Below are 12,644 nucleotides of genomic sequence, written 5' to 3' on the forward strand. Positions count from 1 at the left end.
GGGGGGGTGTCGGACGGGCGAGCAGGTGGAGGGCCTGCAGGTGAGCGGCCCCGTGCCGCTCGACGGATTATACTCCCCACGCCGCCCCGCTCACCCCTCTCATCTATCACAGCGCTGTACCATGCAGCCCTCGGGACACACACTCCTCCTCTCCGCTCACCATATCTTCACGCAGCTGTCCATGCCGGCCGAGACCAAGGTCCATTCCTTGCCCACCACCCTCCAGTCCAGGCTCAGGATCTCGTTGACGTGGCTCCCGTCACCCTGGCAGATGAGCACCGGGCGGCCGACGTGCAGGTTCCAGACCCGAATGGTGTGGTCCTTGCTGGCAGTGGCCACGATGTGGGGGTGGAAAGGGTGCACGGCGATGTCGTTGATGGCGGAGCCGTGGCCGCACAGGGACTGGGTAGGTGCGTGTCGGGGAGTGGGGGTGGGTAGGTGGATGTCGGGGTGCTGGGGGCGCAGCACCCAAGTTCGAGCGTGCTTCCCCTTCGGCGATTGCCCGAGAACGCATGGCCTCCCTGCACATACGGCGTGGGCATCGCGGCAGCCAGCCACCTGGAGTGTCTCGTCCAGCAGGAGATGCAAAGCATAGGACAGGGCACCCTCAGCGTGTGGGCAGTGCGGTTCGCACATGGGCGGCTGATTTTCTGCGCCCAAAGGAGCTCACCGCTTCGAGCTGGCCCGACATGCAGTTGACGACGTTCAGGACGCCGTGCTTTCCAGCCACGAGCAGCCAGGGCTCCTTTGTGGCCGGGTGCTGCGACCACTCGCAGACATAATACTCCTCGTCCTCCTGCGGGGCAGGTGCTGAGCATCAGAGAGGGGCGGCCGGCTGCAGCAAGGGGGCAGACGCCCTGCGTGCACCGGAGCATCAAAGTCCATGGGGGAACCCCTGCAACACAGTCCCGGCTCACATGCTGGTCCTTGAAGGCTTGCAGGATGTGCACGATGTTTCCTGGCCCGCACCTGTACACGGTGGCCTGCGGGGTCAGAGGGGTTACGGCCAGATTGGGGACATGATGGCAGAGGTTTCAGGGGGGTACCATGACAAGAAGCCCCCAGATCATCATGCGGACGGCCAGGGCCCGCTCCCCGCACCCACCCGTGCAGCTCCCACGGTTGCGAAGACGTTGGACAGGTGAGGGTCCAAGTGATTGAACCTCACGCAAAAAAGGGAATGGGTCTGCTGCTCCTGATACCTGCGGGCGTGCGCCATGGCAGAAGGAGCGCGAGTCATCGAGCACGCTGCACACAGGGAGCACAGGGGGGCAGTCAACAGTCCTAGAATGCAGGGTGTTTCATTGCCACTGACATGAGCATCCTGTGCACGAACTATTCTATCACACCAGAACTCAAAAACATCATGGAGCAACCCAGAGGACAAGCAAGGCCTCACCAGGCGAGATTCTTGTACTCCCAGGTGTCGTCCTGCGACTCGACTTCCTCCATGGCCGAACATGTATTAAACTCTACATCGTCAGAGAGACATGGACCAGCCCTGAAGGAGATGGGAGCGCCCCCGGGGGAGCACGATGGCGGGGAAGCACTCGTCAAAGCACGTCTTCAGCAAACAGAAAGCAATTTGAGACCTCGAAATATACTGCAAGGATGCTTTTGGGGGATGCAATGAGCAATTCTGCTGGTGTTGGTGTCGCAAGGGCCCCTCAGCGTGCCATGTGATTTGCCCAGGTTGAAGGGAGAGATCTTGTCCGCACACATGCGCACCGGATGACCCCCTTTCACAAGCAAGTGCACGGACGCAGACGACGGCTAAGACACAATCACATATCATTGTACAAACAAGCATTAATTTGGCCGACAAGGATATGCGGCGGACTCGCGCAGCACTGAATCTGTTGTGTCGGAGAGCGGCCTAGCCTGGGTGCGAGTCCTGGCCCTCACCAGCGACTATGCTCGCGGCACACAGCGTTGTATACGGAAGTTCAAGGTCTTTCATTTCAACATGCGGGACTGGATCCGCACGGCTCCCCGGGTCACGACCTTCCATGGGGTGAGGTTTGGGTGGTTGGCCCCCCCTCCGACATGCTCTGGGGCCGCCAATCCCTTCGATAGGAGTGCCGAAGCGGCTCCCCACGTGGACCCACAGGCATAATGCATGGAGTAGGCTGCACAGAAGACGGGCATGGAGTCGCATCCGGCCCGCAAGCGTGGGTGGCACCGGCCCCCTCGGGTCCCCCTGCCCCCCTGCCAGGTCCAGCGACCCGCCCCGGGCGGCCAGCCTCCTACAAACCCAGCCAGGGCTGGAACCCAGCATCCAGGAGCAGGAGCCGGCCTCCTCCCTCCTCGACCTGCACCTCACGGCAGACAGGGACGTGGCCACAGTGGAGGGCGGCGTCGTGCTCGCCAGCGCCCTCACCGGCCAGGCCCGCGTGACGGGGACTCGACGCGGCATGCTCATCCTGGGCATGGAGACGGCAGACGGCGCCGCCACCGCCATCGAGGACTTCCCACTCGCCAAGGTGGCTGCGGGACGAGGGAGTGGTGTGTTCTGAGGTCCGCAACAGCGCCGGTTCCCGGGCCGGGCCCACTGCATGTCGTGTGGCATCCTCTCACTCCTTCTTTGAGGGCACCACTCCCCGCTCATCAGCCCCCTCCACTTCACACACACAAACAAAATCCAGCTGTGCTGCTCGCGCTTTGTCGCTGGCGCCAGGATGAAGCTCTGGTGGCAGATGCCGCGGTGGGGTTCCACCTCCCATGACATCACGCCCGAGACTCAGGTGCGCAGGCTGCGGCTTTCTTGACTCACTGCGTCGTGCTGGAGTCCCTTACCACGTTGCCATGTAGTGATGTGCCACATGCTCCTGCACGACAAATGTTCTCTGCTGATTTCCTGCTGGCCATTGACAGACCTCTCACAACATCATGTTTGTCTCCACCCTTCATTTGCCCAGTTTCTGTTGTTGGAGCTGGAAGACGGGGTCTACGGCGTGGTGCTTCCTCTCATAGACCGCCGGACCTTCCGAGGCACGCTGCGGTATCCCAGGTGATGACAAGAGTGGGGGGGGGGTGGGGGGGTTCTCTTGGCAGCAGAGGGGATTGCGTCAGAGATGATCTTATTTTTACAGAACTTGGTTTCTGCATGAAGTGGGAGTGGGTGCAGGGGAAAGATGTGGCTGCAGCGCAGGGTGTGCGGGCGCTCCATCGAACCTCGACGGCAGTCGGATGCCAGCTCCGCCACGCCTCTTGTGCCTCGCGACGGGCCGACGGCGCACGGCTCGCCATCATGCCGCGGCGGCGCCTCGCTTCAGCAAGATGCCTTCCGATGGTCGCCACAGCGCGATGCGGCGGGCACCCTCGAGGACCGAGACCCAGCCCCTCCGCGTCTGGCTGTGCCCTGTGTCCCAGGCGCTCTGCTGTACATCGCTGGCCCTCCCCCCCTCCTTCGCCCTAGCTCTGGGTCTGGCGCTGGAAGTTCTCCAGGGTCAGGTTGGCAGTGAAGGCTGGGATGGACCTGAAGCGGTCCACGAAGGTCGCCGCCTCCTGCGCCAGGCGGCCCGTGGTGAGGGCCGTGGGCACCAGCGCCAGGACCCCGGATCGCAGCAGGTCGAACACGAGCTCCGCGCCCTCGTCCTCGTGCTGTGGGCGCAGCACGAAGCGCGCCCTGATCTCCCTGCGGCGCGGGTGAGTGAGGGGGGGAGCTGCTGAGTGTGTGTCGAGCAGGGGTGGTTACGTCACCTCCTCCAGGGACCAGGGCAGGCCTGGGTGCCTGGCATGCTCATGGTGAGACCTATGCTCCGTGCATTACTTCAGCGATCCACAGTTCACAGCCCGAAAAACAATGCTTCCCCCCTCTCATCAACCCCAGACAACACATCCCAGCCCCACCTGGCCGAGGGGTCGGTCATCATCTCCACACGATATCCGAAGAGGAGGTACACCGCCTCTCGGAACTGGGTGATCTGGCGGCGGAACACCTGCTGCAGGCGGTCGTTAGCCTTCTGCAGCTCGTTGGCACGGCGGCGCAGCAGCGACACCTCCCCTTCCAGCTGCGCGAGGCGCAGCGCGGCGCCTGGCCGCTGCGGCGAGGCGGCGGCGGCGTGGCTGGGCGAGGCAGCGGCGCCGGGCGCAGCGGGGCGCCTTCCCCGGCCCTCGCCCTGAGGGTCCTCCCCATCACCGCCGCCGGCCCCGCACGCGACGGCCTCCAGGCGGGCCAGGCTCTGCGCCAGCGCGGCATTCTCGCTCTCCAGCCGCTCCACGCGCGCGTCGCGCGCCTCGCGCGCCAGCTCCGCCTCGGGGTTCAGCCGCAGGTGCAGCACGCGCGTGGTGGCGGGGTCGAAGTCGCCACGCGCGACGCGGGCCTGCAGCGCCTCCGCGCGCGCGGCCAGCGCCTCGCCCTCGGCGCGCAACCGCTCCGCCAGCGCCTCGGCCGCGTCGGCGCGCGCCTGCGCCTCGGCCAGCTGCCGCGCTGAGGCCGCATGGCTTACGTCATCCTTTCCACCCACGTCACCACCGCCACCAGCCCCGCGCCGCTCCAGCTCCGCCTCCAGGTCGGCGACGTGGGCGTGCAGGCCCTCCACGGTGGCCTCCAGCTCCGCCAGGCGCGCCTGCTGCGGGGCGATCCCCGCCTCGCCGCGCGCACCCCCCAGGTACTCCTCGTCGTAGGAGGACAGCACGGCCTGCAGGCCCGAGCGCTCGCGCAGGAGGAGCGCGACGCGGCGCTCGGCGCGCGCAGCGTCTCGCCGCCGCTCCTCCAGTGCGGCTGTGAGGCGCGCCGCCTCGGCCTCAGAGAGCGCAGCGCGGTCCTCGGCGCGCCCCGCCGCGGCGCGCGCGGCCTCGGCCTCGGCGGCGGCCGCCGCGACGCGCTCCGCGCCGCGCAGGGCCTCGTCCTGCTGGCGCCGCACCAGGGCAATGACAGCCTCGGGCCCCGCGCTGGACCCGACCTCGGTCAGCTCCGACTCCCAGCGCCGCAGCGTGCGCAGCGCGGCCACACCCTCCACCGCCGCCTCATCAGCCGACGCGAGCAGCGCCTCCAGCCGCTCACAACGCTCCTCTGCCGCTGTCAGACGCTCGCGCGCGAAGACGGCCTCCCTGGAGGTGGGGGACAGGGTTGGGGAGTGGGGATGGAGATGGAGGTGGCATGGGGCATTGGACTGACTGAGAGCGACAGAGTGGGCTGTTGATGCATCGCTAATATTCAGAGGCTGTACTGATTGTTACCAACTCGACGCAGCTTGGGATTGGCGAGCCCAGTCCCCTTCTCCCCTTTCCTCACCACCCAGGCCCACCTGGCCGACTCCCGCAGGGCGGGCACCTGGACGGCCAGCTGCTCGGCGGCCGCCACGCGCTCGCGCAGCGTGCTGATCAGCACCGCATCTGCCTTGCGTGCGGCATCTGAGTCCTTTGGCGCCGCTTCGCGCCGCGCCGCCTCGGCCTCGGCGCGCTCAGCCCGCAGCGCCGCCTCCCGCCGCCCCTCCCCGGCGGCCGCCAGCTCGGCGCGCGCGCCCTCAAGCTGCTCCTGCAGCAGGCGCGAGGCCCGCGCCTCGCCCGCCAGGCGTAGCTCCAGCTCTTCATTACGGGCGTCGGCAGCGCGCGCAGCGCGCTCCTGCGCGGCCCGCAGCTCCCGTGCCGCCGCGCGCGCGTCCTCGGCCTCGGCCGCCGCGGCGGCCAGCTCGGCGCGCAGCCGGCCCAGCTCCTCCTGCGCGGCGTCGTCGGCGGGGCGGCAGGCCCCGGGCGCCGTCTTACCCTCCAGCGATGCCTTGGCGGCCGCCAGCTCAGCGGCCGAGCGCGCCCCAACACGCGCTTCGGTCTCCAGCCGCTTCTCCAGCAGGGCGATGCGCTGGGAGTTCTCCTCCTCCCGCGCCGCGCCCATCACCCTGGCGCGCTGGACCTCGGCCTGTGGGCAAGCGGGGAGCCTGGCTCAGAAATTGATCGGATCAGGCCCAACATCCATGGCCTAGAAATTCTACTCCACCACACTATCACTCAACACCTGGAGCGACAACAGACCTGCAGCCTCCCGATCTCCAGCCTGGCATCCTCCATGGCCGCGGCGTGCTCCCTCTGGGCCCGCTGCAGCGACTGGAGCTCGGCATCGCGCCCCGACTTGGCAGCCGCACGGTCCGCCAGCAGGTCGAACAGGTCCCGACTCGGCGTGCCAGCCTCGGCGATATTTTGCTCAAAATCCGGACGCCTGCCCAGTGGAGTGATCAGCCCTAGCTCCTCGGCCCTCTGGCGCTTGCTGGGCTTGTGCCAGCTCATGGCTGCAAGGGGCCCACGCCAGCCCCAGATCACGACATCATGTCGAGCGGCTCAGCATCGTCGCCGTTCCAAATGAAACACTGGCCATTGGCATCGTCCATCTGTCGTCGTCTTCGTGGGCTTCCCGTACTTCATTCATGTCGCGCGCGACACCACCCGATCAGCCACGGCAGCACGCATCGGTTCAAGATCTCGTCATCACCCCGCCCCCCCCACACACACAAGTTGCCTGCACCCCTCTTTACCCAAGGACCCCCTTCCACTCCCCTTCTTTCCAGGCCTGACTGCCGCCCGGGCCATGAAGACCACATGGTGCTGAGGATTGAGAGCGGCGACAGCGATGTGTGCAGCGAGTGCTGGGACAAGGCCGTGCTGTTTGCCGCGGGCACGGACCCCTATGTGCTCATGGAGGAGGCGGTGATCGTAGCCGCGGAGTGCAGCGGGACCGCCAAGCCTCTGCGCGCCAAGACCCTGCCCCCAACCCTCGACTCATTTGGCTGGTGCAGCTGGGACTCGTTCTACTCCACGGTCTCCGCGCAGGGTGGGGAACCTGGTGGTGGCAGGGAGCGCATCCAGTGTATGTGTGTTATAGACTGCTGGCTCAGCAGCAGCACCAGTCCGTGTATGTGCTCCCAAAGACTTCCAGCTTTCAAGCAACCATTCCCTTGCCCTATTCCCTCGCAGGCCTCGACGATGCTGTCCGAGGCCTGCGGGCTCAGGGCACGCCACCACGCTGGGTGGTCATTGATGACGGCTGGCAGTGCACACAGGTGGACGCCGCCTACCGCGACGACCCGCTCAAGGCCTTCCGACGAGGCAACGGGGAAGAGGTGTGTTACGAGTGAGGGTTAGGTTTGGAAGGAGGTGGGACGTGAGTACCTTTGTTTCTGGAGGGACACATGCGTGGCTGTGGGCTTAGTATAGGGAGGAGTATGGTCTCCATTGGCGACAAGGCTCTATCCCAGAGTTTGCAATGGAGGTTTTAAGTCGATGGCCACTCAACAGAAGCTCTGTGCAGACCCTTGGCAAGGTTGATCAATGGTGACATTCCCCCAACCACATACAACACACCCACACCCACAACCAACCCCCCTTCATCACACAGTCCTCCACCAACTCGCGCGAGTCCTTCGTGGAGGGCGAGTTCGAGGCGCTGGAGCTGGCGGCGCGCGGCATCCCGGCGGCCGGGTCGGCGGGGGCCATGCTGCGCGAGGTGCGCAGCAGCCTGGACCCCGAGGGCGCGCCCCCCATCGACGCGGAGATGATGGCGCTGCAGAAGACGGGGGGGCTGGCGACGGGGGAGGAGGGGCGGCGAGGCAGGCACCTCTGGCGCCGACCCTTTGTCATCAGGTGCTGCTGTTTGAAGGCGATTGAGGTCTTTTCTGATGACTGAGATGGATGGCGTGCCTGCACTGGTGTCTCATCTCCCCAGCTCCAGTGGCTGAGCTGTCCTGGCGACACACGCATCGTCCTCCCTGGTCCCCGTCCGCAGCCTGACACTGGACCTGCTGGGTTACGTCGGCGGCCGCATCACCGGCTTCTTCTCCTTCCTGCTCATCATGTTTTACCAGAATGTGGTCGACCCCGCCCCCACCGGCAGCTGGTGTGTGTGTGGGGGGTGAGGGAGGGGGCTGCGTTGCGGGGGCTGTGATAGTGCCCTGGGCTATCGAGGTTGGGGGGGCATTTGCGCATGCAGGTGCATGCTCTCCTTCCCTTCACCGCATAACGTGAGAGAGGGGCGGGTCCCTCCCCATCGTGGCCGTAGCCCGACCTTGCCTCTTCACTCTGGCCCTGCAAGTCATGTTCCAAAAGGAATGTCCCCGCTCAAGAGCAGGCCTCGTGTGCCAGGGCCTCCCAGCCCAACTCTACCCCACATCCCCTTTCACCCTCTTCATCACAATAATGAGCTCCAACCCCCCTTTTCCCCCCCAAACCAAGGCCGGCGCGGCTGTGGACGTGGGCTGCGCTGCGCTCGCTGCGCGAGCCCCTGGTCCAGTTCATGGCGGACAGCACCAACTTCACGCGCCGCCTGACCAGCGTGCGCGCCAACTCCAAGTTCTCCTCCCCCCGCGCGCGGCCCGAGGACGTGTCCTCTGGCGCGCCCGCCGACCTGGCCTCGGTGGTGTCCCACCTGCGCAGCGTGCACGGCGTGGCCTGGGTGGTCTGCTGGCACGCGCTGTCGGCCTACTGGTCGGGCGTGAGCTGGGAGTCCCCGGGCATGGCGCGCTACGCGCCGCGCCTGGTCTACGGCGCCCCCACCCCCGGCGTGGCCGAGGTGGAGCCCTCGGCCGCCTGGAACCCGGCCGTGCTGGGCGGCGTGGGCTGGGTGGGGGACATGGGCGCGCTGTTCGAGGACATGCACGCCTACCTGGCGGCGGCGGGGGTGGCCGGAGTCAAGGTCGACGCCCAGGCCGGCGTCGGCTTCGTGGGGCACGCCAGCGGCGGCGGCGCGGCGGCCGCCGCCAGGGCGCACGCCGCGCTGGAGGCCAGCATCGCCGTGCACTTCCCCGCCAACCTGGCGGTGAACTGCATGTGCCACAGCACGGAGAACATCTACGCCTGGGAGGGCACCGCGCTGGCCCGCGTGTCCGACGACTTCTACCCGACCGACGCCTCCACGCACCGCCCCCACGTCGCGGCCTGCGCCTTCAACTCCCTCTTCTTCTCGGGCGTCGCTCACCCAGACTGGGACATGTTCCAGTCCGAGCACCGCGCCGCCGCGCTCCATGCCGCCGCGCGGTGGGTGGGGAGAGCATGAAAGGGTTTGTGTGTGGGGGGGGGGGGGCCCCTTCGTGGGGGTGAATGACTGTCGGCCCAGCACGCACATCTGGCGCCCCCCTGATTCCCTCATCGGGCGTCGTTGGACACAATCTGGGGGGCCGCAGTCCTCCACTTCTCTGCCCTTGACCCTGGACCCCACTCCCGACCCCTCATTCGACCGCCCAACCCCTCAAAGCCACCCGCAAACCCACGCCGCAGCGCCGTGAGCGGCGGTCCGGTGTACGTGTCAGACAGCCCCGGGCGCCACTGCGTCCCGCTGCTCAAGCGCCTGGTGCTGCCCGACGGCGGCGTGCTGCGCGCGCTGCGCCCCGGCCGCCCCACGCGCGACTCGCTGTTCCTGGACGTCTGCTGCGACGCCCGCTCCTGCCTCAAGGTCTGGAACCTGAACCCGCGCGGCGGCGTGCTGGCGGCCTTCAACCTCCAGGGCTCGGCCTGGGACTGGGGGCGGCGGCGGTACCGCACGCACGAGGCCGCGCCGCCGCCGCTGCCCGCGCGTGCCGCGGTATGGGACGTGGAGCCGTACCGCGGCGCGCCCAGCGGCGACCGCTTTGCCATGCACGTGGATGGGGCCGAGGGCGTGCTGGTTGTGGACGCCGCCGGCGGCGTGGACCTGCAGGTCCCCAGTGAGTCGGTGGATCTGTTTGTTGGTTCGGTTTTTGAAGCAGGGGGGCAGAGGGGAAGTGATGGTGCGAGGGCCGAGGGCGCCGGGGTTGGGCAGCAAAAGGGGGCCGGCAATGGCCACCACCAGGGCGCGCTTGAGAGCGTCACGCCCTGCTGCACCGTGCTTTCTTTCCCCTCGACTCTTTTCCACCACCTCTCTCGCTGCACACATTTGAGTCCCCATCTGCCTTCCCATCCCCTCCTTCACCGACAGGCGGCGGCGCCGTGATGGTGACCGTGGCGCCGGTGGTGACCTCGCCCGACGGCCAGGTCAGCGCGGCCCCGCTGGGGCTGGCCAACATGCTGAACTGTGGGGGCGCGGTGCGCGACTTCCACTGGCAGACGTCCCCGGAGAACGGGCGCCCCGCCGCGCCGCAGCTCAGCGTGGAGGTGCGCGGCTGCGGGACGCTGCTGGCGTACTGCAGCCGGGAGCCGGGCAGGGCCTATGCGCAGGGCGTGCAGACCAACTGGTGGTGGAAGGAGGGGCGGCTGGAGGTGAGCGTGCCGCAGGGCGACGGGGCGAGCACCCAGACGGTGGTCATCGCTTTCTAGTTGAGTGGCTGGCGCGGGCCACCTTCCCAACAGCTGCCGACAGCTGGGCCACTCCCGGAGCGGCGCCGTGACGGAGCATACCCGCGCGCCCAGGCAGAAGGGGTTGGAAATCTGGCATGCCCAGGGCCCCCATGCTGCCTGCACCAAGGTATCACATCCATAGCAAGTAATACTGACTAGACCGGGCGATCGCAGACTGGGCAAAGGAGGACGTATCTGTCCCAGATCACTTGAGCATGAGCTTCCTGTGGGGTCGGCCCAAGGCCGCAGCCCAGCCTGCCACCCCTTCCGGGACTGAGCCACAAGCTACCAAGCAGAGCGGCAAGGCACAGAGCCTGGAACTCGTCAAGTACCATGCGCAGACCGGCAAATTCGAGGTCGGGACAGAGGCCCTCCGGATCCTGCGCGCCACCGCGGGGCCCGTGGGCGTCGTATCCGTGTGCGGGAGGGCGCGTCAGGGCAAGAGCTACATCCTGAACCAGCTGCTGGGGCGGGCGGGCGGGTTCACGGTGGGCCCCACCCACCGGCCCTGCACCAAGGGCCTGTGGGTGTGGTCGGCCCCCGTGCCCCGCACGGCAGCGGATGGCTCCCCATACCACCTCGTGCTGCTGGACACGGAGGGCATCGATGCCTACGACCAGGTGCGTGCTCGGGACAGGGCAGGTTCAGTATGGGTATGAGTGCACCTTGCCGAGCGAATGCGCCTGGCGAGCTGACGCCATGCTCGCCACTCATCCCAACCCTCACCCCCCCCCACCAACTATCACAGACGGGCCAGTACTCGACCCAGATCTTTAGCCTGGCAGTACTCCTGTCCAGTCTCTTCGTGTTCAACCAGATGGTGTGACGGCAGATGTGATTTGGTTTTGAGCTGGAGGGGTGCACTACAACTGTGCTGGGGCGCGCGACCCTGGCGACCTATTGCCCCACACTTGAGCAGTCGGCTCCATAAACCTTGCGCAGGGCGGCATCGACGAGGCGGCCCTGGACAGGCTGTCGCTGGTGACCGAGATGACTAAGCACATCCGCGTCCGCGCCGGTGGAGGTGGGCGGTGGTTGATGCGTGTGGGTGTGCAGCCTGCTCACGCTGCAGGCTATGTGGAGGGGTAGAGAATGTCGCCAAACTCTACATGCAGAGAATCCCAGCACTGATCTCCTCAGCCCTGCCATGCCTGGGCACACATTTCACCCTCGCTCCTGGGCCCAGTGTCCCTTAGCGACCCCCCCGCGAGAACACCTCCCCCATTTTAACCTGCAAGCTCAGGCGAGGACGCGAGCGAGCTGGCGGCCTTCACGCCTTCCTTCCTCTGGCTCCTCCGCGACTTCTACCTGACCCTGGAGGAGGACGGGCGGGTGGTGTCGCCGCGCGAGTACCTGGAGTCGGCGCTGGCGGCGGTCCCCGGCACCGGCCCCGGCGCGGCGGCCAAGAACGCTATCCGCGCCTCCATCAAGTCCCTCTTTCCCGACCGCGACTGCTTCACACTGGTGCGCCCCGTGAACGAGGAGCGCGAGCTGGTGTCCCTGGACGGCCTGCGCCCGGGTGACCTGCGCCCCGAATTCCGCGAGGGCCTGGCCCGCCTGTCGGCCCTGGTCTTCGCGCGCGCACGGCCCAAGCGCCTGGACAGCACTGTGGTCACCGGCCCGCTCCTGGCGGGGCTGGTGGAGGCGTACGTGGAGGCAATTAACGCGGGGGCGGTGCCCACCATCGCCACCGCCTGGCAAGGCGTGGCCGAAGCGGAGAGCCGCGGCGCGGCCGATGCTGCCGAGGCAGCCTACGACGCCGCCTGGGCCGGCGCGGCGCCGGGGCCGGAGCCGGCGGCGCTGGACGCCGCGCACGCGCGTGCGGTGGAGGCTGCGGCCGAGGCCTTTGCGGCGCGCGCGCTGGGGCCGGACGCCGTCAAGGCGGCCAACGAGCGGCGCTGGCGCGAGGCCGTGCAGGCCAGGTGGGGCTGTGGAGGGGGGGGAAATGAGGGGGTGGAAGAAGGATGGGGGGCGTGCCAGTCCGGGGCGCGTCGAGGGCCGAAGATCAAGGGCTGAAGGTTCAGGGCTCGAGCGGGGCAGGGACGCTTTGGAGTGTGGTACTCATGACTGCTCCTGCACGCGAAGCAAGCCAGGCGTCGGAATGTATTCGGGGGTCTGGCGAGCGGACCCGAATAAGGGACGTCCCACCTTGCGAGGTCGCTGGATGCCCCGTCATGTCAGGGTCGCGGCACCCAGATGCATCAACATCACTGATCCGCCCCACTCTGTCAGGTTTGCCAAGGCGAGGAAGGAGGCGCTGGCCAGCGCTGCGCTGGCGGTCGAGCAGTGCCTGGCGGCGGCCACCAAGCGCGTGCTGGAGGTGGCGGGGCGCCCCGACGCCGACCCCGGCGCGCTGGCCGCCGAGCTGGCGGCGGCCGAGGCGGCGCTGGCCGCGGCGCCGGGCG

The 12,644-nt window shown here is 67.6% G+C and overlaps 6 protein-coding genes across 6 annotated transcripts in view; 4 read left to right on the forward strand and 2 right to left on the reverse strand.

The window, feature by feature from the left end:
* F751_2937 (Polycomb group protein FIE2) overlaps window positions 1–1,452 on the reverse strand; it is a gene marked incomplete at both ends in the record, with an annotated part of 3,669 nt that extends 2,217 nt beyond the window's left edge. Inside the window, 5 exons of the mRNA XM_011397309.1 lie at window positions 161–402; window positions 671–796; window positions 918–983; window positions 1,106–1,202; window positions 1,400–1,452. Of these exons, the coding sequence (XP_011395611.1) occupies window positions 161–402; window positions 671–796; window positions 918–983; window positions 1,106–1,202; window positions 1,400–1,452 (584 nt within the window). The remainder of the gene's footprint in view (window positions 1–160; window positions 403–670; window positions 797–917; window positions 984–1,105; window positions 1,203–1,399) is intronic.
* Window positions 1,453–1,966: 514 nt separating this feature from the next.
* On the forward strand, window positions 1,967–3,014 carry F751_2938 (putative galactinol-sucrose galactosyltransferase 2; the record flags this gene model as incomplete). Its single annotated transcript, XM_011397310.1, has 4 exons — window positions 1,967–2,019; window positions 2,216–2,483; window positions 2,646–2,744; window positions 2,919–3,014. 4 exons carry the CDS (start codon window positions 1,967–1,969, stop codon window positions 3,012–3,014), a joined length of 516 nt encoding a protein of 171 aa, XP_011395612.1.
* A 120-nt stretch (window positions 3,015–3,134) lies between these two features.
* On the forward strand, window positions 3,135–3,464 carry F751_2939 (hypothetical protein; the record flags this gene model as incomplete). The annotated part of the gene is made up of 1 exon (XM_011397311.1): window positions 3,135–3,464. One exon carries the CDS (start codon window positions 3,135–3,137, stop codon window positions 3,462–3,464), a length of 330 nt encoding a protein of 109 aa, XP_011395613.1.
* Window positions 3,415–6,225, reverse strand: F751_2940 (Mitotic spindle assembly checkpoint protein MAD1; the record flags this gene model as incomplete). The annotated part of the gene is made up of 7 exons (XM_011397312.1): window positions 3,415–3,637; window positions 3,853–4,013; window positions 4,164–4,748; window positions 4,908–5,051; window positions 5,240–5,358; window positions 5,710–5,860; window positions 5,974–6,225. 7 exons carry the CDS (start codon window positions 6,223–6,225, stop codon window positions 3,415–3,417), a joined length of 1,635 nt encoding a protein of 544 aa, XP_011395614.1.
* A 309-nt stretch (window positions 6,226–6,534) lies between these two features.
* Window positions 6,535–10,218, forward strand: F751_2941 (putative galactinol-sucrose galactosyltransferase 2; the record flags this gene model as incomplete). Its single annotated transcript, XM_011397313.1, has 7 exons — window positions 6,535–6,766; window positions 6,910–7,055; window positions 7,331–7,575; window positions 7,718–7,828; window positions 8,164–8,964; window positions 9,205–9,653; window positions 9,881–10,218. The coding sequence occupies 7 exons, from the start codon at window positions 6,535–6,537 to the stop codon at window positions 10,216–10,218; spliced, it is 2,322 nt and encodes a 773-aa protein (XP_011395615.1).
* A 236-nt stretch (window positions 10,219–10,454) lies between these two features.
* Window positions 10,455–12,644, forward strand: part of F751_2942 (Interferon-induced guanylate-binding protein 1) — a gene marked incomplete at both ends in the record, with an annotated part of 4,019 nt that continues 1,829 nt past the window's right edge. The window contains 7 exons of the mRNA XM_011397314.1: window positions 10,455–10,859; window positions 10,988–11,059; window positions 11,182–11,263; window positions 11,483–11,571; window positions 11,671–11,943; window positions 12,070–12,161; window positions 12,472–12,550. Coding sequence (XP_011395616.1) covers window positions 10,455–10,859; window positions 10,988–11,059; window positions 11,182–11,263; window positions 11,483–11,571; window positions 11,671–11,943; window positions 12,070–12,161; window positions 12,472–12,550 — 1,092 coding nt within the window. The remainder of the gene's footprint in view (window positions 10,860–10,987; window positions 11,060–11,181; window positions 11,264–11,482; window positions 11,572–11,670; window positions 11,944–12,069; window positions 12,162–12,471; window positions 12,551–12,644) is intronic.

This window comes from Auxenochlorella protothecoides (assembly GCF_000733215.1).
Source record: "Auxenochlorella protothecoides strain 0710 unplaced genomic scaffold scaffold31, whole genome shotgun sequence".
Classification (NCBI taxonomy): Eukaryota; Viridiplantae; Chlorophyta; class Trebouxiophyceae; order Chlorellales; family Chlorellaceae; genus Auxenochlorella; species Auxenochlorella protothecoides.